Genomic DNA, 25,000 nt, shown 5'->3' with positions numbered 1-25,000 from the left:
TTTATTATTATTTCTTATTAATGTACTAAATAAAGATTTAATGTAAGAGAAAAATTTAAAACGAGTAAAATATCAAAGCTAAAACTAGCAAAAACATAAATAAAAGTATGAATAAACGGGTAACCGATACCCGCGGGTACCCAACGGGTATTACCCGTTTGGATCCGTTTAGATACGGGTCCAATCGGGTAATTACCCGTCGGGTCCTAAGTTTCTAATGGATCCAACTTTAGGATCCGGAACCGAACCCAAATCTACCGGATCCGGTTTCAGATAATGGGTACCCATTGACAGTCGTAGCTCCTTGTACTGTGATCATCCGGACACACAAAAAAGAAAGTGGAACAACCAATATAATATCATATCGGCCTTGCATCTGTCGACCTAGGTTGTGTCAAAAAAAAATGTGGGAAAAAAAGAAAATGAAAAGATAGATAGTGATGATGTAAGGTTATACGTGGCTATGTCCGACAAGAAGATATAAGTTCATTCTTTCTTTCATTCTTTTATCTATAAAAGGATCTTCCATCGTCCTGACACTATTTATCTGTTATAAGCAACACCAAAAACAACAATCATCAGGTTATCATTACATTTAGAATCTTGGATTTGTGTTTTGAATTAAAATTTTGATTTGCTACGTAATAATCAAGTGTGTTTTTCTATTTATATCTGCATGATTATGAATCATCAATTTTTAGTTTATTCGATGATAAATTTGATCTTAAATTTATAATTTGTGCTTAGTTTCTTATCTCATGAGTATCTAAGAGATCTCTGTAACTTGTTTAGTGAATTAGTTAATCAATCAATGAAAATCGTATGTGGGATTGTCAAGTTTGTATGCAGCTCAGAAACTAGATATGCTTAGTATCACTGTAGACTTTTGGTCTTTCTAGGTTTATTTTTGTCCATGTGGGTCTATACTATCCGTTGAATTTTGGTCTAGCATGATGATTTCTTAGAATTTTTTGATGCCTTGAAACAATTATATAGATATATGCTCATGTTGCTTATATTCTTGACAGGAAAAATGCCGCGAAGTCATCTACTGCTGCTGCTGCTGCTGCTGCTTCTGGGAATTGTTTTATTAGTTCAAGGTTCAGAGTCTATGTTCATGAAAGAAAATAAAGAGAAATCTGCTGTCTTCCTGTCACCTAATTTTGTGTTGGGAGCAGGATCTGTCGGTAACAAATGGTATTATAATATCGATTTTCCAAGAGGTCATATTGCAATTAAAGAGTTTAATGCTGAGGTAGTTGATGAGTTTGGGAATCCTGTTCCTTTGCATGAGACATATCTTCATCACTGGGTTGTTATTAGATACCATGCTCCTAAGGATACAGAAACTCCCGAGGAGAATGATCCTAATAAACTTAGCTTTAAAAAGAACATTATTGTGAGAAATAGTGGTATCTGCAATAACCTTGGGCAGTACTTTGGACTTGGATCAGAAACACGAAGAACCGAAACTTACGTGCCAGATCCCTATGGGATAGAAGTTGGGAATCCTGCTGAAATCCCAGACGGGTATGAGGAGAGATGGTTAGTCAATGTGCATGCCATTGATACACGGGGTGTGGAGGACAGATTGGGGTGTACTGAATGCAAGTGTGATCTATATAATGTTACAATAGATGAGTATGGTCGACGTTTGAAACCGGGTTATACCTGAGGCCTTTATTGTTGCTATGATGAGACTCAATGCAGGGTAAGACAAGGCTTCAACAGTATCAAGAGAAGCCTATACTTGAGATATACAGTGAAGTGGGTTGACTGGGAAGACAGTATCGCGCCTGTTAGATTTACATTTTTGATGTCACTGATACTGGGAAAAGAGGGAACAATTCAGGAACAGCTTGTAAGGTATATATGTAACTCTGATACAACCACTGTTATTTGCTAGATTATAATTTAAACTTTGTCTGTGAAGCGAAAGATTAAATGTAATACTTGCACACTAGAGTTACTAAATTGCTGATAATGACCAATTTCTTTTATAGGTGGAATATGAAATTGAACGATGTGGTAGTCCTGGTGTAGATAGAAATAGTGTATGTGCAGATAACAAAAAGACAAGCGTGGTTATGCCCAATGGTGGTTATGTTATCTACGGTGCTGCTCATCAGCATTCTGGTGGAATTGGTGCAGCTCTTTACAGAGAGGTACATTACATAACTGTGAACATACAGTTGTCATAGTTCCTTTTTAGGAACTATCATGTGCTGATCCTTTTTCCAGCTATTATTCATTTTGACGCCTTACGACTAACATACAATTGACATCCTTACCTTGATGCATTGATTAGGATGGTCATCTCATATGTGCTTCCATACCAGTTTATGGGGATGGAAAAGAAGCAGGCAATGAGGCTGGCTACATAGTTGGGATGTCGACTTGTTATCCTCAACCAGGCTCTGTCAAGATATCCGATGGAGAGACTTTACTTTTGGAATCCAATTACAGCAGCACCAGAACACATACAGGAGTGATGGGTCTCTTCTACATTTTAGTTGTGGATCAATTACCAACAAGATCATCAAGCATGCCGATTCATGTATGATTTTCCCTCTCTTTTACATTTTTTATCATTGGCTATTTGGCTTTATGGTTTTCATTATCGTTTATCTGCAAGCCTTTTTTAGGTGGAGATGTCAGCTGCAAGCTTTTGTCTTTCACATATATCAATTGAACCTTCTTTCAGACCTTATATGATCATGAAAATGCTATATCTAAGAAACTGACTTTACTTGTTTCCACAGATGTTGCACAAATTGAAATCATTTAACTACACATGGGTATTGGTTTTCTTGGGAGTTTCTGCAGCAGTTGCCGTGGTTGTTGGTTATGTTCGAAAGAAGGATGAAAAAGAAGGCGGCTATCAGCAATTATGAATTTAAGCATGTTTCTGTAAGATTAATCTATCAGTTCGACTGATAGAACTAATAAGATCTCTTAGCTTCTTATTGTTTATAATTAGTTTGTAATACAAATATAGCAATTATCTATTTTCCACTTTGTTTTCTGTCTACTGTGTTCTTCCATTTTTTTACTGTTTATAGCCTATAGGAAGTCATGACCTTTTGCAGAGTTAAACGTCAGCCTGTCAGTATTGTTGTGTTTCATGAATCACTCTCGTTTAACGAGCAGTGATCAAAAGAACAAAAACAGTAAAAAAAAAGAAAGAACACAGTAGTAAATCTGGGATCCCTATAACACAGTAGTGGAAAACAAAGTAACAATGAGAGATAGAGATAAGTTGGGATGTCGACTTACATTTGAATGTCAGTCAGGACTGCATATCGAGAGCTAGGGATAAGTTGGCTGCCATAATTTACCTTATGAACTCAAAATAGTACTGTAGTAAATCTGATGGAAGTCTTTTAGATGGGATTCACTGGAAAAGCAACAGGACCAGTGGAATCATATCCATTGGATGCTCTTACTAGGCAGCGGCTATATCTGCTTATAGAATTGGATATATCTTCTTAATTCGTGTATCTATATTCTGAATGAATGGGTACAAGTACCTACATCTTTTTTTAATTTGTATGACCATGGAAACATAAACTCTGACAGATGATGCCTGAGAAGGTGTCACACTTGGATGGAATTTGTTGTCTATGTATATACACCAGACGCAGTTAATAAGTGAATGAATACAAAGATTTTCACGAAAATGTTCCAACTTCATATGTTTTCCTTTATTCACTTGACAGATTTTGTTAAAGGGCAGATTATGTCCTGTACATTCATCGTCAGCCACTAGCTCATGTTGGCCCATAGTAAAGAAGGCATACATTTCGTCAAAGATGAACAATGAATGATGTAAAGTTTCCAGTGGCTAAGTTTGACTAGATAGACTTTTCTAGCTTTTATAAGTAGAACTTTCTTCAGTCTCACTTTGTCTGTCTGTTATTAGCACCACCAAGCAGAGCAAGGATTTCATACTCTTTAGAGACCAGCTACCAACAGGTAATAATTGCACACTTAATATCCTCTTGGATTTATTTGTTGCTCTAGAATTTCCAACTAACTATGTTTTCAGAATATAGTTGGATTTTCTGGTTATTCCTTATCAATCTTTATTTTTTTAATAAATATTCAGTGATTTGTTAGCTAATAGTATTAGTTATTAGCTTTAGGCCTAGTTTATTATTGATTAAATGTTTTTGTCCTTTAGAGTTCTCTATCATTTTTCATTTTTCAGTAGATTTATTAGTTAAAAGCAATGGAAGGGTAATTACAAGTCGAGCCTGCTGAACATGGAGGTTCTGCACCTATCGATTCTATCCAAGGATTCAACAAGCTCTGTTGATCCTGCAGCTCTATAGCCTCTGGTCAAGGTTAGGCATAGATGAGTCTTGGATTGGTTCCGTACGAATATAGTGATATTGCTGTGACTGCTGATCCAGCTGCGGCCTAGGCCGCTTAACATAAGTTTTTAGTGTATCAGTGTCAATGCGGGATTGTGGAGTCCGTGGGCAACTCAAAACTTAATTGGCTATGAGCATCGTCCTATACACAGGGTGATGGGTTGTACTAGGCTCTTATTGTCCATACTGATCTATTCAATATGCAAAAATAACCAAAACAAGAAGCTTATTCGTATGTAGTACCAAGTTATAACTGCTACATGCCTTCATAAATTTGATCTACTCATTTTAATGATTCAATGACAGGAAAAATGAAGCAAATTCCTCTATTGCTGCTTTTGCTGGGAATATTATTCGCACTGATTCTAGCAGTTCAAGATTCAGAGTCTATTTTCATGAAAGACAGTAGGGAGAAATCCGCTGTCTTCTTGTCACCTAATTTTGTGCTGGGAGCAGGATCTGTTGCCAACAAAGTTTACTATAATATTGATTTTCCAAGAGGTCATATAGCTATTAAAGAGTTCAAGGCTGAAGTAGTTGATGACTCTGGGATCCCTGTCCCTCTGCATGAAACTTATCTTCACCACTGGATAATTTTAAGATACTACGGTTCCAAGGATACAAAGTCTTCAGAGGGGAATGATCTTAATAAAAATCACCCAAAGGAGAACATCATCTTGAGAAACCACGGTGTTTGTAAGAATCTTGGCCAGTATTTTGGGCTTGGATCAGAAACACGCAAAACCGCTACATATGTTCCAGACCCCTATGGAATAGAGGTTGGCAATCCAGCGGAAACCCCAAAAGGCTATGAGGAGAGATGGTTAGTGAATATACATGCAATTGATACGCGGGGTGTGGTGGATCGACTAGGATGCACGGAGTGCAAGTGTAATCTGTATAATGTGACAACAGATGAGTATGGTCAACAACTGCCGCCTGGGTATGCTGGAGGCTTGAAGTGCTGCGATGATGAGACCCAGTGCAGGATAAGACAAGGCTTCAGAAGCATTAGAAAAAGCCTCTACTTGAGATATACTGTGAAGTGGGTTGACTGGAAAGATAGTATTGTGCCTGCTAAAATTTACATTTTTGATGTTACTGATACGTGGAAAAAAGGAAGGAATTCAGCAACAGCTTGTAAGGTATATATGTAACTCCAATTTAGTCACTGTTGTTTGTTTGAGTTGTTAACTAGTATCTGTATTGAAGAATTAAGAAAATGCCATACTTGCAGATTCATGACCATAGTTGTGCATCTTGGTTATGTTTATGTGCATACTAATTTGTCAGTTCTTTAACCAGGTGGAATATCAAGTGGAGCAATGTGGCAGAGCTGGTGTAAACAGAGATCTTAAATGCATAGATAACAAAAAGACAAGTGTGGTTATGCACAATGGTGGTTATGTTATCTACGGCGTTGGTCATCAGCATTCTGGAGGAACTGGTTCAGCTCTTTACGGAAAGGTAGTTACCTAATTATAAACATGTAGAATCCTGTTTATAACCTTACTCCGTGATCATCCAAATCTGTCACTTTTTGTTCTTTTTTCACAAAGTTAACAGAGTGCACGGTAACTGTCATGTGCTAATCCTTGTTCCCGCCATTATTTTTCATTTCAAAGGTTTAGAACTGATTTCAACCAGTAAAATAATTTTAACATGTGTGTTGGCTAACATACAGAATTTTTCTTGCATTGATGAATTCTTTAGGATGGTCGTCTCATTTGCGCTTCTATGCCAGTTTATGGAAATGGAAAAGAAGCAGGCAATGAAGCTGGCTACATAGTGGGGATGTCAACTTGCTATCCTCAACCAGGCACTGTCAAGATATCTGATGGAGAGACACTAGTCTTGGAATCCAATTACAGCAGCATCAAACCGCATGCAGGCGTGATGGGTCTGTTCTACATTTTGGTTGCGGATAAATTACCACCAAAGCCATCAAGCAGGCCAGTTCATGCATAATTCATAAGTCACTCTTCTACATCTTCCATGTGTATATGATCATGGAGATCCATGTCAATAAGAAAATGCGTAACCTTCCAGTAGATCCTGTATGATCAATGTAAGAAGCTATATGCAAGAATCTGGTGTTATTCCGCCAGATGCCTGAAAGCTCGGAGTCATTCCACCACACAACTAGCGGTTCTCATGGGAGTTGCTATAGAATAGACGCTGGCTTGGTTGTCATTTATCTTTGACGATAGTTTAAAGGAGGGTATCGACAATAAGGAAGCTAGGCATGTATATGTAAAGTTCATCAATTTGACTGATAGAACTGAAAAGATCTCTTAGCTGTTTATTGGTTATAACTAGCCTTGTAACGCAAATGAACCCTATCACAATAATCTCTAGTCCACTTAGTTTTCTGTCAATAGTGTCCCTTTATTTTCTGTTTTTAAATCTTGGAAATCATTCTGGAACTTTTATAATATCTCTTTAATACATATGATCAATATGCTCAATATTTGTAGACTCTCAAAACAGATTCTGGAACATGGCCACAAAAAGTTGCGTCTCTTACAGCCTATGATTGCAGGACTCTAAAAACTTCGGAAATCAACGCCCAGCGTCAATAGACTTCACGCACTGAAAACCTATTCCATAAAACTTGCTCTAACTACCACAACATCACATAATGAGTTAAACATGCTTCAATTATGTTATTAGAGTTAATACAAGCATCACTTGTTTTTACATTACTCAAACAAACTAGATACCCAGGAAAAGCCTCAAAATGGAGAAAATGTCACTCTTTGATCGAATTCAAACACAAAAAGATACAATTATAAATGTTTCTCTGACATAAAATATGGAAGTAAATCTAAAATAACTATGACACATCCAGATCTCATGAAGTTTAGCATTTCGCTACCAAGTCATCATACTAAAAATGAAAATTCTCAATGGCTGCCAAAAAGTTGCACATGCCTTCAGTTGGAGTTTTGAAACTACCCAATCTACACAGGTTCTCATGATGGGTTTGTTTCTGCCTACAATCACGTTCTTTCGAATTTTGTCACAAAGCACCCACAGAAAAGACAGCTGCAGAATAGCAGGAGATTCCCGTTCGGCTAGCGTCATTTCCGGCTGTTCTTCTCCTCAATACCAGATTTGGTGAATCTCAGCCTTAGAACCTCAAGAACTTCTTCGGCTTTTACATTCTTAAGTGCTAATAGAACCATTGCATGATAGAGCACATCTGCCATCTCTGAGGCTGAACGTGATTGATCCTCATTTTCCTCCAATGTCCGGCATAACTCATCTGCCTCTTCCCTGTACACCATTGCAGAAACAGATATTAGCAACAAGAATCTTAGTTCAAATGGGACCTTATGTGAGACAGTAATGAAGAAGCCAAGGACTCACAAGGGCCAGGCCGCCAGGATCACTAACTAGACCTACTAGCAATTATCTTTCAAGAGCAGACAATTGGACAATCTTAACAACAACCCCTCTTATGCAGACTTATCCCGTCATTGCTTGATTACAGTACAAAAAAAGGCAGCATAAGCCGTTTACCACTTATTTACTAGGACAAGACCGAAACAGGATGCTTGATCTTGAAGGCTTAGCAAAAATAAGGAGGCATAGTGACTTTTTACCTTTAAAATTGTTGGCCATGCATAAACAGCTTATAGAACGTTCACTAGATAGAAAGCTGCAATTGATTGATGAAAATGTTAATCACATATAAACTGCTGTGTTACCTGATTTTAGAGCACAACAACTTCTTGTCAAGCAATAGCCGCCTTGTCCATGAAGGCTTCCCACTATCATCTGCTTCTATTTCAGCTTTCCTTTGGGAAATAGTAGACTCTAATGAGTACAAGGTCGTTAATGCCAAAGTAGAATCTTCTACCTTCCAAAATGATGTTTATTACTTTATTAGGGACAACGATCCAATAAATAAGAAATGATAGACAAATGGACTTACAAATTAATCATCATACGAGAGGATAAGATATTGCACCTTTGAATGATTGAGGAAATTATTAACTGATGAATAATAGCAAGTCTCTGACCCCGTGTGGCACGTGGGACCGTCAGGCTTTCCAAGGTATATTATCTGACAATTTGAATTGTATAAACCAACTCTAATTAAAATTTTACAAGCTGGATGAGTGTAAGTTCTAGGAGCAGCAGTTTGTAGAGAAGCTTACAGAATCACGATCACAGTCGAGAAAGACGTCATGAACATTAATGAAATTGTTGGAAGTCTCCCCCTTAGTCCACAAAGATGACCTTGATCGGCTAAAAAAGGTTGCTTTGCGTGATGAAATGGTTGTCGCGAGTGCCTCCCTATTAGCAAAGCCTTGCATAAGAATGGCTCCAGTATCCACATTTTGAGCAATTGCAACGGCCAAACCTTTATCATCCCATTTCACACTGTCCAACAACACCTCCACCTAATGTCCAGATGAAAAGTACATTATCTCCACAAACCTTGCACAGAATCAACATATGAGTAAATTGAAGGCAAAGTAAATTAATCAACGGACTATGATCCTTACAGCTTACTTCTTTTCATTGACAATAACTGCAATCAGTAAGACACTACGCGTTAAGTGCAGCTAAAGGGACAATAAACATCTCATTTACACCTAAAACCTATTATAATTAATGAAAAACGCACCCAAATTATAAACAACAACAACGAAAGGATAAACTACATAAAAACGTGGACTCCAATGTAGCTCCATTAATCATGAAAAGAAGATTATCGGGCAATTGGTGGAGACCTAAAGGACAGTGAATCCCGCACCAGATAATGGCAAGCCATCTCAAGAGCTGATTTTACCGCTCAATTTGTTTGCTTTGCCAGACTTTGTAAAGGTCCCTACTATTGAGTAGATACCTGGACTATGTCTGGTCTTGAAAACATATTCTAGAGTTAAGAGCGTCATTTCACTCAAACAGGTAAGAGTGTGTCTGCAATGCCATTATGGTGTTTAATTCTTGAGACATGATTCACAATCGGTGAGTACAATTTTATGAGAATTATGAATTTCTAAAGATGGTAAGCGCATTAACCGACCAGAAGTACCTCTAGTGGATACTCAAACAAGCATTTTACTGGTGACATACAACCAAACAATTAAGGCGCAGTGTGTGAAAAGCGAATACTCTTCAGAAAAACAAGCACTACTAAGAATAATGAAAGGGTTGGGTAATTGAGATACTTGTATTACCTTTGAATCAAGAGTGAGTTCTTTGATAGATTTGTTAGCAGCAGCAGAAGAAGATGATGCATTGATGCATAACTTGTTATTCCTCTTGTTGTTCTTGTTAAAATTGATGTTGTTTCCGAACGAAAGGATACGATCTTTTTGACATGGGGCTGTTAAAAATCTTGTTAAAGAGGAGGAGGAAGAAGAAGATGAAATCGCCATTAAACTCTGCTCTCTTTCTCTCTACGAAGAAAGTTAAGTAGAAAATGAGATATTAACAAGTGCCCTTACCCGATGGGTATCCTATATTGGGCCACACTGTCTGGTCCAGACCCATTTAACAAGTTCCCTAGTGCTACGCCCAAATCCGACGGTCAAGATCGTAAACTCATCTAACTTCTCTCTTATATAAGTAGTCAAAACAAGATTCCTCAGCTCCTTCAAAACCCTAGAATCTCTTCTCCGTCTCTGCCGGCGGCTCTGAAGAAAAACACTAATAATCTCTCTTCGTCTTCACTTCCTAGGGTTTCTTCATCATGGTGAGTAACATTTGTGTTTTCATTTGTTTGTTGTTTGGTTCTGATTGATGATGATGATGATGATATGGTGTTTGTATGTTGTAGGTTCTTTCAAATGATATCGATCTCCTCAATCCACCAGCTGAACTAGAGAAGAGGAGACACAAGCTCAAACGTTTAGTTCAATCCCCAAACTCCTTCTTCATGGTACCGCTAATCATCTTACTTTCCTGATCTATTTTCATCCGCTATCTAGTTGTAGATTTGTTGCGTCTGTCTTCATGTTTCTAAGAATTTCTTTGTTTGTCTCCATGAATTCAGTGTTTTGTTCCCTGACTTGTGATATGAGGATTAATATTAAATCATAGTTTCATAACTCAGATATTAGTTTCATTTATATTTTACCTCCAGTTTATTTCAAGCTGTTCATAGTTTTGAATTTGTGAACAAGCCTAGTTTATGTTGATTTTGTTGGGGTGGAAAGATAACATTACCATCACCTAGTCATAAAATATTTGGTGTTTTTATTTATATGTTGTGTTTGTTTTTCTCGATATTATCGTGAATTTGAGTACTACACAACGAGATTAAGTAGATGATGATTGGTTAGCATTATTTAGTGGAACATGGTGAACAAAGAACAAGGAGGCATGCTTTTGATGGGGATGATTGGAATGAACTAGGTCTCTCTCCTTTTTTATATCTAAAATTTAGATGACATTTTCCTGCAACAACATTTTTACATGCCTATGTACATAAGTATTTTGTTTGTATCTATATGTTTGAATAAGTCTTCTGGACTCTGCACTGAGCCCTTCTTTTGTTTGTTTGTTTTGAAACAGGACGTTAAATGCCAAGGATGCTTCAACATGTAAGTTTCTTTTAGCCATTATATTCTTTTTTTTTGTAAGTTTTGTTTGCTGAGGTTGTGTGTCTGAATCTTTGTATGTTCATTGTTGATGGATTGATTGCAGAACTACTGTATTCAGTCACTCACAAACTGTGGTTGTCTGTGGAAATTGTCAAACTGTCTTGTGCCAACCAACAGGAGGTAAAGCTAGACTTATAGAGGGATGCTCATTCAGGAAAAAGGGAGATTAAGTTTCTGAAATTTGCTTGTGTTGCTCTGAATGTTGTGGTGGTAGAAGTTTTTCTTCTTCTTTTGTTTAGTTTTAATTCGATGGAAGACAAGTAAATTGAGATGAATTTAGGGTTTTGGTTTTGACGTAATTTTGTTGCCAGAACGTCTGTCTTTTGACATTTATAATTAGCGTATGTTGTCATTTTCGATGTTAGTTTCAATATAAATTTGGAATCTCTAGTATCATTCACACGTGGCTCTACTTTGCAGTATTGAAAATAGAGTGAGTTATTTATTATTGGTTTCCAGTTTCATTATTCTTCTGTATGATATATGTTGTCCTCATTTGCCGTTATGTTATTTAGCCGGACGTATAGATTACATAAAAATTATGATATTCTTGAGTTGTTAAATCTTGAATGTTAGCATGTTTGGAAGTGTATTTTGTAGACCAGTGCAGGATGTCTTATGAAGGAAAATATGTGGATACCAGAGTGTACAACTCAGGCAGTGCAGGATGTCTTATGAAGGAAAATATGTGAATGTTTTTGTTGCTTCTAGGATACCATAGTGTACAACTCAGGCAGTGTAGGATGTCTTAGGAAGGGAAATATGTGAATGTATTTGTGGCTTCATTTGTTGTGAAGGCAAACGCCAATTACTAGCCATGGTTGCTACTGATACTGACCCTTTCCTTCTGCTAAACTACACTTAATGCTTTAGAGCATGTTTTCTTATGTCAAGTTTCTGTGCACATTACTTGTCAAGTTATGTGATGTGGTTGTGTTTTTTAATTGAAGCATAATGGAAGCTCTTAGCTTAGGTGATTCAGAGTTTCACTATGTGTTCTCAAATTAATTTTAGCCTAGTTTAGGATGTTCACTATGGCTTATTTTGACAGGTAGCACCTAAATCATGAAGGTTAGAAATGTGAACTATTTTGTCTTGTCTTCTTTCTTCATGTTCTTCATGGAATTTTAAAATGGGAAGCAGACAAATATTTCAAAAAATATTTCAAATTCTTGTTGGAAACTGGCGATGTGATATGCATTTGTAGTTGAATGCGCTTAAAGTGCTGTAGTTATTTAAGAAGGTGAAAAGTAAGATTTTAAAATTTAGATGGGCTGGGAAACTTTTATTTTTACGCACCTTCAAAGGTGTTTTGTTGAATTTTTCTGGCTCTGGAACATATGTTTTGTAGCAACAGATGCATCATATCGTTGTTTTGTAGAATATATGTTTTGTAGCATATGCATCATACTGGAACATATGTTTTGTAGCATCATATCGTTGTACTGACAACTATATATGTAGAATATACCACATTGGCTGACAACTATATATGTACTGGTAGATGGTGGTGTGTTTGTATGAATGTATTGATAAAGGGTAAAGAGAAGACAAATGGTTTTGGCTACTTGAAAAAGTGGTTTGCGCTTAAACCTACTAATGCGAACTTACATCAGATGCAATTAGCAATTATAACTAGATGACCCTCCATAATAGTACAAATAAGTAATCAGTTGACCTATATATATTTGTTAAAAGAAACTCATATATGAACCTCGTTTACATCGCTTCACAAATCTCGTAAAAGAAGGATGCAAACTTATTTAACAGTTCATCATTGTACTTTTCATGCTCGTAGAATTGGATCCTCATAATTGCTCACTGCACAGAACGCAATTTTATCGCACAAGTCATGCTAAAGTGTCAAAACAATCTTAAAATAAATTAATATACTATTAACTTTTCGAGGTAGTTGCTTAATCTGAAATCTTTCCTGGTTTCTATTACATAGATCTTTGGTTTCCATTTGTGAATCCCAATTAAGCGTTGAATATGAAAACTGTCGGTGAGAAATATAAAATTGGTTACTGGTAGAAGTTTCATGCTAATACGACCAGTAATTTATAATGGTCTGATCCAGTTTAGAAAGAATACATATTGCAAGTACAATAGCAGAAGAAGCTTCTTTCTTGGTGCTCTCTTCACTATCCACTATCACTTGTATCTGTCTAAACAAGCTCAGTAACAAACTCTACGCCACTATCACCTCTTCCTATGTTTTGAACAATGAGAAAGCTAAGGCTTACAGAGAAGTTATGTCACTTACTAGAGACATCGTCTCATCACCGTTCAAAGAGAAAAGCATCGTTGAACGTACTGTTTGGTTTCGGTTTTGTCTTTGGAGCTTCAGTATTAGTTCTAACAGCTATTATTATGTTCCCATCTATTTCTTCGTCCATAATTAATCCCGTGCTTCAAAATAATTATGTCAAACCGGAAGAACAATACTCTTCTAGTACTACCATTAGCATTGGCATTCCTGCTGCCTCTCCAGAGTTATCGAGCAACTTCACCTTTGATGAACTATCCGATACAAACCTCACAGAAACCAGTTTTGAAGGCACACATGTTGGTCCCAATAATCTAACTACATCGGAAGAGTTGTTAGGTACGAATAAAGACAATGTTACTACGACCTCCAGTAATTTATCCAGTGATGGCGACAGTAGCAGACCAAATGATGAGAAGAAACAAAGTGATGTTGATGAGGATGTGGATCAATATTCTTATAGTGATTGCGATATGTTTGAGGGAGAATGGCTAAAGGTCGAGGATCGAAATCTATATTATCCACCTGGTTCATGCCCATATCTCACTAGACAGTCTTTCTCTTGTCAAGACAATGGAAGACCTGATGATCAGTACCTCCAGTGGCAATGGGAATGGCTGTCAAAACAAACAAATCCAAGGTGTAATGATATCCCCAGGTAACTAGACACTTTTTCCATTATCAAAAGACTGTTCATCGCACAAGTCAGGCCTTCCTGCAGTAATCTAATTAGTGATTTTTTTTGTTGCAGCATTCTGAATGCAACTGATTTTCTGGTGAGATTGAGAGGGAAAAAGTTGGTGTTTGTTGGGGATTCTTTAAATAGTAATATGTTTTGTGTTGGGTGCAATAATCAAAAACAAGGAAAAATCAAATAAGCAAAAGTTATTGATACTTAGCTCCTTTATAATGGAAGTGATCGATTTGATGAAACGAATGAGCTCCCCATATCTCCGCAACAGCAACAAGGCAAAACTTTGGAAAAAAACATAGTGAGTCACGTGTTCAACATGTTGCTCTTAAGGCATTAGCGCCCGGCTACACTCAAGAGTGATGCTATAGCCCTCACAGGACGGATATATCCAGGATAAAACACCCTAATACACCTACTACTAGCATATGTAGTAGATGCTCAACTTGAGCTTGGCAACTCCGAAAAAACCATAAAGGAAATCTCGAATGCTTGAGAAAACAATATAAAATATTTTTTTCCCTTGGGGTCCCTCTAAATATAGAGCAACCACTTTCCCACAGATTTTACAAAAGTAGTGAATTTATTTATATAATTGACAAATACAACTTAAGAAGAAAAACTCCCCGATGTGGGACTAAAAGGTTTATATACTTTCTTAAAACTACTAAAATTTGGAAACTGCACAATGTGGGACTAAAAAGTTTCATTCACAAAAGAAAACAATAAATTATAATTTTTTATTAAAACTTTAAAAAAAAAATTTTTTTATTAATTGTTTTCCAACAATCCCCACATGAATGAAAACTCAATAAAACATGAAAACACAGATAGATCTTGGTAAATCAACATCCCAACCTCACGATCCAAACAGACTGATCGTGCAAGTGTTGAAATCATACTAGTCATTTCTACGTCCTCTCCCTCACAAAAAAGTGTGTTGACCCCAGGGTCATACTATGGATTGCATAAATCATAATAGTATTGAGAGCTTTCATCTTTAGTTCTCACATGGTGAGACTATAGGTATCTTTCACCAAAGTGAAAAAGCATGAACTAGTGAGCCCTTAGTGACCTTTAGGTCCTAAGTTCCAGTAATACCAAAACCATCAAAGCGAAAATCACATAAAAAGCGCAGGAAATACCATTTTAGGCAGAGGTGTCCATGAGGTCTTGAACCTTTGCTTAGTGAAATATTACCGGAATTACTTGCTAGAGACAGTGAACTATGTCTTGAACTGCTAGCATTTGATGTAATTCGCGATAACAACCACGGGTGATATCTCCAAGATTGCTGCCAAGCTCGTGCCGTTTTGTCCAATTTGGCCCTGGACGTGTCCTGTTTCTCAGAATGCTCTGGAGAATCAAAGCTCATATTCTCATAGGAAGCGGCCCACTTCCTCATTCAAATAGGTGAGTTTCCATAAAGAGTGTTACTGCTACACCCCACTTCAATCTTAAATTGAAACTATAGACGTCATTAAGACTTCTTAAAATTCATCCTTCACATGAAGTCACACTATCACGTCTACACCATAGGGAAGGGACATAGAATAAAGTTCTCTGATAGTGTTTACCTTTACCCACCACAAATTAGTTGTCTCATTCGAAACCTTGATCTTGGGATCTCCAGTCAGCAAGGTTGAGTATCCTTCATGGCAAGTTTAATTTATGAGCTTAAGAGATTGTTGGGTGCAATAATCAAAAACAAGGAAAAATCAAATAAGCAAAAGTTATTGATACTTAGCTCCTTTATAATGGAAGTGATCGATTTGATGAAACGAATGAGCTCCCCATATCTCCGCAAAAACAACAAGGCAAAACTTTGGAAAAAAACATAGTGAGTCACGTGTTCAACACGTTGCCCTTAAGGCATTAGCGCCCGACTACACTCAAGAGTGATGCTATAGCCCTCACAGGACGGATATCTCCAGGATAAAACACCCTAATACACCTACTACTAGCATATGTAGTAGATGCTCAACTTGAGCTTGGCAACTCCGAAAAAACCATAAAGGAAAATCTCGAACGCTTGGGAAAACAATATAAAATATTTTTTTCCCTTGGGGGTCCCTCTAAATATAGAGCAACCCCTTTCCCATCGATGCATTTCTAACTATCTCTTGGGATAAACCTTTCGTCAAAGATTGCACGATATTCTCCTTGGAATTTATCCAATCAATGAAAATAATGCCGATTGAGATTAATTATTTTCAGATTTAGCTATTATAGCTTGGCTAACACAATGTATAGATATAGCTGCCACAGGCCTATGCCAGAGAGGAATGTCTTCTAAAAAGCATCTTAGGCACTCGGCCCCCTCTCATGCTTTATCTAACTCAATACTCCCAGATTCCATAATGAATTGAGCAATATATGTTTGTTTGTAAACCTTCCAAAAACAAACCCTGATGCTAGAGTGAAACATATCCACTCGTAGACTTAGACTCCTCTGAGTCAACTATCCAGTTTACATCACAAAGTCCCTCAAGGACAGCAAGATACCTTTGATAAATCAAATAAAAGGTAATAGAGTATTTTAGGTACCATAATACTCTACTCAGTGCATCTGAATGCTATTGCTATGGACTACAATTATATCTACTTAACTTACTCACAATATAGGCAATGTCTGGACTCTTACAGCTCATTAAATTCATCAGACATCCTATAACTTTTGAGTATTCAAGTTAAGATACTCCATTACCCTTTTTTCTTGAGTCTACAAGAATAATCGTACGGAGTACAAGCAGGCTTACAATCACACTGATTGTATCTCTTAAGCACGAATTCAAAATAATTAGAATGGCTAAGACTACATATGTTAGATTATTTTCTAATCCTCATCCCTAAGATTACATCAACAGGGCCTAAGTCTTTCAAGTCAACGTTCTCATTCAGTGCATGTTGTTAGTGGAATTAATCACATCTATGTTTGTATCAAGTATAAGCATATCATCAACATAAAAGCATACAATCACACAGGTATCCTTAACAAGTTACTTGTAAATATACTTGTCAGATTCATTAACTTAAATCCACTACACATTATCACATGATCAAATTTTCCATGTCACTGTTTACGTGCTTATTTTTATAAACCATACAAAATTTTGTTCAACTTACAAACTTTGTCATCATAACCTTTCACTACAAAGTCCTCAGGTTGGTCTATGTAAATTTCTTTATCTAATTCACGATTTTCGAAAAGCTGTCTTAACATCCATCTGATGTATCTCTAATTTGTTTATGACAGCAATAACAATTAGCATCTCAACGGAAGTAAATCTCGTCACATGTGAATAAGAATCAAGGAAATATACACCTTCTTTTAGTTTGTAGCCTTTAGCTACCAACTTATCCTAATATTTTTCTACAGTTCCATATACCTAACGTTTCCTCTTAAATACTCATTTACATCTCATGGTCTTACTCTCTGGAGGTAAACTATAAACCTCCCAAGTCAGGTTCCGACGGACTGAGTCCATTTCACTAAATGAAGCTTCTTACCAGAATGGGGTTTCAGTAGATATCAAGGCTTCTTTATAAGTCCAGGGCTTAGACTAAGCTAGGCATGTTATGAAGTCGGCTTCATAAGAAGTTTCAAGTCTAATTGTTTTACTTCTCTTAGGCTCAACCTTAACTTCATCTTCCTTTAAGATAAGTTCTGACTATTTGAAAATAAATCTAGGGGATCAACAACACATCTCTAATGAGGTACAGGTTTAAGAATAAACATGTTCAAAGAACTCAACATCCCTAGATTATGTAATAGTATTCACAACAAAGTCAGAAAAATCACACCAAAGTATGAAAAATCAGAACACACAACCAAAAATCTATATGTAGAAGTATACTCAGCATACCTTATATGAAGACACAATCAACATTTTTGGTTTTCTATCTAGTTCTTTTAGGAAGAGGAATGAAAATCTTAGTCAAACACCCCCACACTTTGACATATTCATAAGAAGGTCATCTACCTTTCCATAAATCATATGGAGTTTCATCTGATCCTTAAGGGTACTATATTCAGGATATACTAGTTAAGAGGACTGCCTCCTCCCACAAGACCGCAGGTAATCTTGAACTAATCAACATGGCAATTATTATCTCCTTAAGGATACAATTATTATGTTCAAGGCTTCTAATTGGTTTTCAACTTCAAGTTTATACATCTTAAGGCTTCAAAGGCATCATCATTATCCCTAAGCAAGTATACAAGATAGTACCTCGTACAATCATCTACGGAAGTTATAAACCATCTTTTACCATAGTGGTTTTGGGTTGAACTCATGTCAACTAGGCCTAACTGAATTAATTCTAAGGGATTAGAATTACTATGAACATTTGTGCTAAAAGATTTTATTGCAAATTCATTTCACTTTTGTGTTCAAGATCCAAACTAAATTTGGGTACGAAGCCTATGCTAGGCAGTTTATGCATTGACTTATAATTTTACGGTTCCAAGTTTACCATGCAAAACATTCAAAGACACACAAAAGAAAGCACAAGAATCAACTATGTTCACTTCATCAGATTTTCCTTTAAACTTATATAGACCCTAAGTCCTATAACTGTTGCCTAAAAAATCAATACCCTTAGTTATAACAAGTTTTCCACATTTAATTAAGATCTTCAATCTTTTACCATCTTCAAGAGAACAAGATACAAGATTCTTTCATATGCTCGGAACATGAAAACTTCATTCAGTGTGAGAATATTACAGATATGAGATTATGCTCGACCTTTCCCTTTTATGCAACCTCTGTCGCAGATGAGTTACTCATATAGAGTTTCTCGACATCCCTTATCCTCTGATAAGAGGTGAACAGGTCTCTGTTTTAACAAACATACTTAGTGTCTCCAGAGTCCACCCACCAGTCTCTCACATTGGTTATTAAAATAACTTCCGACATCATGTCAATGAACTCGTTCTAAATTGTTTCAACTAAATTAGCATTAACTTTCTACTTATTAAGGTTTTATGCTGTCTACACTTTACTGCCGTATGGCCATGAATTTTTACAAACATAACAATCACCCTTAATTAAAGTAATGTCGGATTCAGTTTTATGAAAAATACCTTTATTATAAAGACTATGCTTAGAGTTGTGTTTGATGTTCTCTCCTTTGTCAGCTTTGGAAGACTTGTGTTCATCCACATGTGTCTGGTAGCCATGTTCCTTTTCAATTTCATGTCACAAACTTCGTTTATACTCTGACCACGGGCACGGTAATTTCCAATCACCTAGTACACCATATTTCACAAACCTTAGTTCAGATAAAATATGAGTTTTGAAGATAATATCTAAATTTATAAACTTCGTTTGAACCGCCATATCAAAAAACTCATGGTTACTCCATAAAAACTACTTTAGTTAACAACAAAATTCTGTCCATCAGAATTTTTCAGGAACGTTTCTCAGTTTTATAAAATATCAAAAAATTACTTTTACAGCTCCAAAAATTATGAAATTTTACGTGGATAACTATCAGGATGCCTAATACGTTGTGTCAAAAGAGTTCATCGAAATTCCTTCTAGGTTAAGAGATAAACTCGAAACTCTACAGCTGACCAAATATTCGTTTTTGTTTTTCACTCCACAATTAACATCCATGATTCACAAACCAACCAACCATTTTTGATTATTACAAATACTAATGTCTTAAGATTGTTGGGTGCAATAATCAAAAACAAGGAAAAATCAAATAAGCAAAAGTTATTGATACTTAGCTCCTTTATAATGGAAGTGATCGATTTGATGAAACGAATGAGCTCCCCATATCTCCGCAACAGCAACAAGGCAAAACTTTGGAAATAAACATAGTGAGTCACGTGTTCAACACGTTGCCCTTAAGGCATTAGCGCCCGGCTACACTCAAGAGTGATGCTATAGCCCTCACAGGACGGATATCTCCAGGATAAAACACCCTAATACACCTACTACTAGCATATGTAGTAGATGCTCAACTTGAACTTGGCAACTCCGAAAAAACCATAAAGAAAAATCTCGAACGCTTGAGAAAACAATATAAAATATTTTTTTCCCTTGGGGGTCCCTCTAAATATAGAGCAACCCCTTTCCCATAGATTTTACAAAAGTAATGAATTTATTTATAGAATTGACAAATACAACTTAAGAAGAAAAACTCCCCGATGTGAGACTAAAAGGTTTATATAGTTTCTTAAAACTACTAAAAATTGGAATTCCACAATGTAGGACTAAAAAGTTTCATTCACGAAAGAAAACAATAAATTATAATTTTTTATTAAAACTTTAAAAATTATTTTTTTTATTAAATGTTTTCCAACATTTTCTTCTTTGTTGTGCACCCTATGGAATGTCATTCCAGACAAGACCAAAGTTTCTTCCCCTCCTGGGAAATTCGAGTCAAGAGGAGATTCTTCAGTGTTATATGAGGCAAGTCATGCTTAACTTACTTAGAGGTCTCTCGTGCATTGTAGCGTAAAAGATCCGCTTTTTCTTTGTTGTTGCTGATGATGAAAATGTGTATATGTTTGTATTCTGAAACCAGGACTACAATTGTACGATAGTATTTGTCTGGTCTTCGTTTTTGGTGCACGAAACAAATCCAATTAGCCGCAGAAACAACAGTTTGTTAATTCAGGAGCCAGAGACTTTAAGACTGGACTTGATTGATGACATTGTAGCATCGGTATATCGTGATGCCGACGTTATAGTTTTCGATTCATTTCATTGGTGGGTTGATGCAAAAACTAATAATGGGTAAGCAAACATGAAGAGAAAAAAAAAACCATTCTCTTTTCCTTTGATTGCCAATCTCATTTATCGGTGAAGTACTAGTGTTTAATTACAGAATCAACTATTTTCAAGAAGGTAATTACTTGTACCCGAAACTGGACATCAATAAAGCATAAAAGAAAGGCCTTACTACTTGGAAGAAATGGATTGACGGAAATATCGATCCTAACAAAACCCAAGTTGTTTTCAGAGGATATTCAGAAACACATTACGTGTAAGTATTGCGCCTTTTCATTTCCCGCCATTGTTTTTTTCATATTGTCTTTCTGAAACTTATTTTTTCTGTTGTGCAGAGGAGGGAGATGGAACACAGGTGGACACTGTAACTTAGAAACAGAGCCGATCATGAGTAACGAAACATATGTACCATCTTTCCCCCGGGAAGTGAAAATACTAGAAAATACTCTTCGGAAAATGAAGACTCCTGTTATATATCTGAATGTCAGTAAACTTACTTACTATCGAGCCGATGCACACCCTTCTGCATATGCAAAGAATTTAACTGCTGAAGAGAGAATTGCAGCAATGAATTTTCAGGATTGTAGTCATTGGTGCTTACCAGGTGTACCTGATACTTGGAATGAGTTGTTGTATGCTTCTTTGTTGAAAGCCGGAAAAGGATCTTTTGGCGGACGTTATTAAGACTGGGTTATCCAATCTTATTGCTGTCGAATCCTACTAAATAGGAAATTAGCAAGATACTATTTAGAACTATTTGAATGTTGTTGATTCCCCAAATTTTCAACCTATAGCACCTTCTAAATACTGGCTGGACACCACCTTTTGTACACTCCTTGGTAACTTGAAATTTTGTATTCTGCATTTGTCATTTTATATTTTCGAGCTGATTGGATGAAATATACTCTCTCTGTTCCTTTTTAATAGGTTGGTTTTCTAAAATAAATGTTTCAAAAAAATAGTCTGGTTTCCTAATTGGGAAAGTCAAATGTTACTTTAGTTTTCTGGAACCATTTTTTTCTTAACTTCTTTTGATGACAAATGCCGTGTGGACAATTTCACTATACTTCTTTTGCTGATAAGTGTCATGAGGACCATTTCACTTCACTTCTTTTATTGACAAGTGTCATGAGGATCACTTTCAATGATTAGTTCTCTTAATTTCCTTAATTTTCTCTAAAACCAAAACCAGTCTATTAAAAAGAAACGGAGGGAGTACATTTTTTTGTTGTTTGAGGGATAATCATATGAGTTTTTTTTTTTTTTTTTTTAATTGACAGAAGATTAGGTTACAATTTGACTGAGTATATGGTACCCATAAAGTCATGGAAAATAACTTGATTAATACAAACCAGGTTATTTGAAATTTTATTTGGTATGACTAATTCAAATATGAGTTATATTATTTGAAAATGTGTGCATGATTTTTTTTTCTTCTTATCTTTAAGTTTGAGCATTAAACATGTTTAAGAAACCAAGTTAAGGCTTTAGGAGGACGGAGCCAGAAACTAAGCTAAGGAGAAGCAAAGTTTTACTAAGGGTGGCAGGAAAAGAACATTACGCTTGAAGGAAAAAATGGGCTTGAAAAATTAGGCTTGGAAATCCAATGGGCAGGATAGCAAGTGCACATCCTTGTTTAGGGGTGTGCAACAGACGGACGGATGCGGTTTAGGGGTCACCCGCGTCCAAACCGTCAAAATTACGGATTTGGAAAATCCAACTGTGTCCGGCACAATCACCCGCGGATTTGACATCCGCGGATCAATGGGTGATACGGACCGGATGCGGATTAACCGCGGATTTAGTAAAAAAAAAAACTAATTTTACGTAAGCCCAATTTTCATTAGGAGGTTAAGGCAAAGAGTACAAAGGAAAGGAGAAGTTGCGATTTTTAGTTACAGGTTTCACTAATATCAATATGGAAAAAAATATAGAACAGATTCGTTCATTGTTCAAACTTTACAGTGCCCTACAGAAAGTTTATCTTCAGGCTAATAGACAAGCTTAACTTAATTCCCCCGAACTTCCTACCATCAAGTGCAAGCTTTGCCTTGACAGATTGCCTTGACAGAACTTGTGGTGTCCACGTATTTTAGGAATACCAGAAGTAATTAATAGAACGACACAAAACTTATCAGCATCCACTGTTCAGAGCTTAACAAATAATGAAATTATAAGTAGCTTCACTGATCGAAAATGTTACAGCACAATATGAAGGAAAGCACCACAATAAATTACGTCAATACCTCAAGAAGAAAATAAGAGATGTTAACGTTTGAAGAAAACTACCAGAATACTAAATTGGATTGGTTCTTGTTAAGTATTTCCCTCCTTTGTTTCTTTATTTCTCTTCATTGGTAAAGCAGTTACGGTGCGGGTGGATCCGCGGATTTTAAATTTCAACCGTTAGCAAACCGCTAAATGTGCGGATTTGAAAATCTCACCCGTGTCCAGCCTATTGATCTTGCGGATTGAGTTTCACCCGTAATTTTGCGGACGGATACGGGTGAAATCTGCGGTTCCAGACTTTTTGCTCACCGTCTTGCTCTATATTGGATCCACCCCTGGGCGGTTGTCCCCAAAATCGCGGGTATGATTACAGCTAAACTATCTGTCAAACCAAATAAAGAGAGACTTTATTTGGTCTCGAGATAGAAGAAAGATAAGCTGGACAGCTTGGGAGAGAGTCTGCTAACAAAAGAATTTGGGTGAACTTGGTATTAGGAATATAAGACACAAATAGAACTTACTGGCTAAGAGGTATTGAAGATTTTTAAGGAAAAGAAGCAAATATAGAGAAAAGTTATTCAGAACAAAATGAAAGGAAACACTGAAGATATATATGAGTAGTGACAACTCACTGCTCAAGGAAGAGGTCTTTAGGAAGAAATTCAAAAGCAAAATGGCATTGTTGAAGATATGACAACATTAGAACTGTGTTACTATCAAGTTTTGGTGGGACGAATTGAGGGAAAATTAATGTTTGAAGTCAAAATTTTCTGAAATATTCAAAATCTTTTCCCAAAAGAATGTTAATCTCAATGAGATGGTATCTGAAGGTTCTTGGAATGTGATGCTAAAGATAATTCTGAAGTCATATGATATTTTGGAGGTGGCCGAGAGTTTTACTCTTTTAGGTATTCCTCTTCACATGGATACGGAAGAAGATGAGATAAAATTTATTGTGGCAGGTGGTTTTGTCGCAAAAAACTGTTATAATTGGTTAATCAAGCTACACCGTACCATACCAACAATGGTGCCTTCTAAAGCTGTTTTGGACATCGTATTTTAGACGAGTTTATCTCACTTCTCTATTTCTCGAAATATTGTTGGAAGCTTTTTGCTTTAACTTGTTCATCGTATTCTAGATGAGTTTAGTTGGAAACAATCTAGTTGTTGGAAACTAAATATTAAGTCAAAATATGATCATGTGAAAATTACCTTTAACATCTTATATGATTTGTGTAAGACAGTCATTTGATGTTAGCTCGGGAAGTTTCGTATTGATCATTCGATCATTTGAAAAGTACTTGAAGCTAATGGTATGTGTGAGATTAACATTGTCGTCTTCCAAGGATGTTTCAGTGATTGAAATGAGAGTTTAGAACAATTATCCATGTATGGATACAACACGGTATGCATACCTAGTATGCGAATTGTATTGTGATGATTCTCGTCCGGAACTCTTGTTTGGATACCTAGTATGCGAACGGGTTTACCTGAGTTAGGTGCGGAGCAGTTATTCGCGAACCGGGTTTGCGAACGTCTTGACTAGGCCAAGGTCCGGAGCTACTATTTGCGTACCTAGTTTGCGAACACAGTGGTGAAGTTCTAAAACCGGTTGTGTATGATTCTCATATACTTATGAACTAAAGCATTTATGATTTAAGGAATACAAATTAACTTTGCAAACCGTGGCTTAATGTTCTTGAATTGATTCTTGTATAAGTACTTTGCACGATTACGAATCAAACTGATTTCGTTTCAATTTTTCCATATATATTTCTATGAGATAGTGAACAATTGAACAACTCTATTTGAAGCACAATTAGATTCATTTGATTATCTATCATGATTGATTGATCTTCATTTTTCATCTAGAAGTGTTAGATGAATACGGCTAAGACAAAAGTGTTCATATGGCTAACTTCGGTTAACTGTTATTCAGACAACTCAATATACACATTTAGGTACGGTAACCCATATCTAAATATAAGTATATTCCAATTGTGTGTAACATGCTAAGACCATCTAAAGGTGGAGGCTGATTGCTTAAGTTCTAAGCAGACTTAGCT

General features: G+C 36.3%; 3 protein-coding genes and 1 pseudogene across 4 annotated transcripts; 3 read left to right on the top strand and 1 right to left on the bottom strand.

Moving 5' to 3' along the window:
* The first annotated feature begins 530 nt into the window (after positions 1-530).
* On the top strand, positions 531-6,826 carry LOC113278916 (annotated as a pseudogene).
* Positions 6,827-7,018: 192 nt separating this feature from the next.
* LOC113281309 (histidine biosynthesis bifunctional protein hisIE, chloroplastic-like) lies at positions 7,019-9,806 on the bottom strand. 2 transcript variants are annotated; one of them, XM_026530020.1, is made up of 5 exons: positions 9,572-9,806; positions 8,543-8,788; positions 8,353-8,448; positions 8,090-8,241; positions 7,019-7,655 (listed from the first exon to the last, which is right to left on the bottom strand). In XM_026530020.1, the coding sequence occupies exons 1-5, from the start codon at positions 9,770-9,772 to the stop codon at positions 7,460-7,462; spliced, it is 891 nt and encodes a 296-aa protein (XP_026385805.1). In that variant the 5' UTR covers positions 9,773-9,806; the 3' UTR covers positions 7,019-7,459. The 2 variants fall into 2 exon arrangements, with proteins under 2 accessions (XP_026385805.1, XP_026385806.1); XM_026530021.1 differs by having other exon boundaries at positions 8,543-8,825; positions 9,572-9,688.
* Positions 9,807-9,949: 143 nt separating this feature from the next.
* LOC113281308 (40S ribosomal protein S27-2-like) lies at positions 9,950-11,447 on the top strand. Its single transcript, XM_026530019.1, has 4 exons — positions 9,950-10,089; positions 10,174-10,275; positions 10,911-10,939; positions 11,043-11,447. The coding sequence occupies exons 1-4, from the start codon at positions 10,087-10,089 to the stop codon at positions 11,167-11,169; spliced, it is 261 nt and encodes an 86-aa protein (XP_026385804.1). The 5' UTR covers positions 9,950-10,086; the 3' UTR covers positions 11,170-11,447.
* Positions 11,448-13,225: 1,778 nt separating this feature from the next.
* Positions 13,226-21,389, top strand: LOC113278915 (protein trichome birefringence-like 2). Its single transcript, XM_026527639.1, has 5 exons — positions 13,226-13,926; positions 14,020-14,093; positions 20,317-20,384; positions 20,500-20,711; positions 21,041-21,389. The coding sequence occupies exons 1-5, from the start codon at positions 13,226-13,228 to the stop codon at positions 21,387-21,389; spliced, it is 1,404 nt and encodes a 467-aa protein (XP_026383424.1).
* The last annotated feature ends 3,611 nt before the right edge of the window (positions 21,390-25,000 follow it).

Source organism: Papaver somniferum, chromosome 5 (genome assembly GCF_003573695.1).
Source record: "Papaver somniferum cultivar HN1 chromosome 5, ASM357369v1, whole genome shotgun sequence".
NCBI lineage: Eukaryota > Viridiplantae > Streptophyta > Magnoliopsida > Ranunculales > Papaveraceae > Papaver > Papaver somniferum.
Note: the sequence above shows the minus strand (reverse complement) of the source record. Positions and strands in the feature narration are given on the sequence as shown.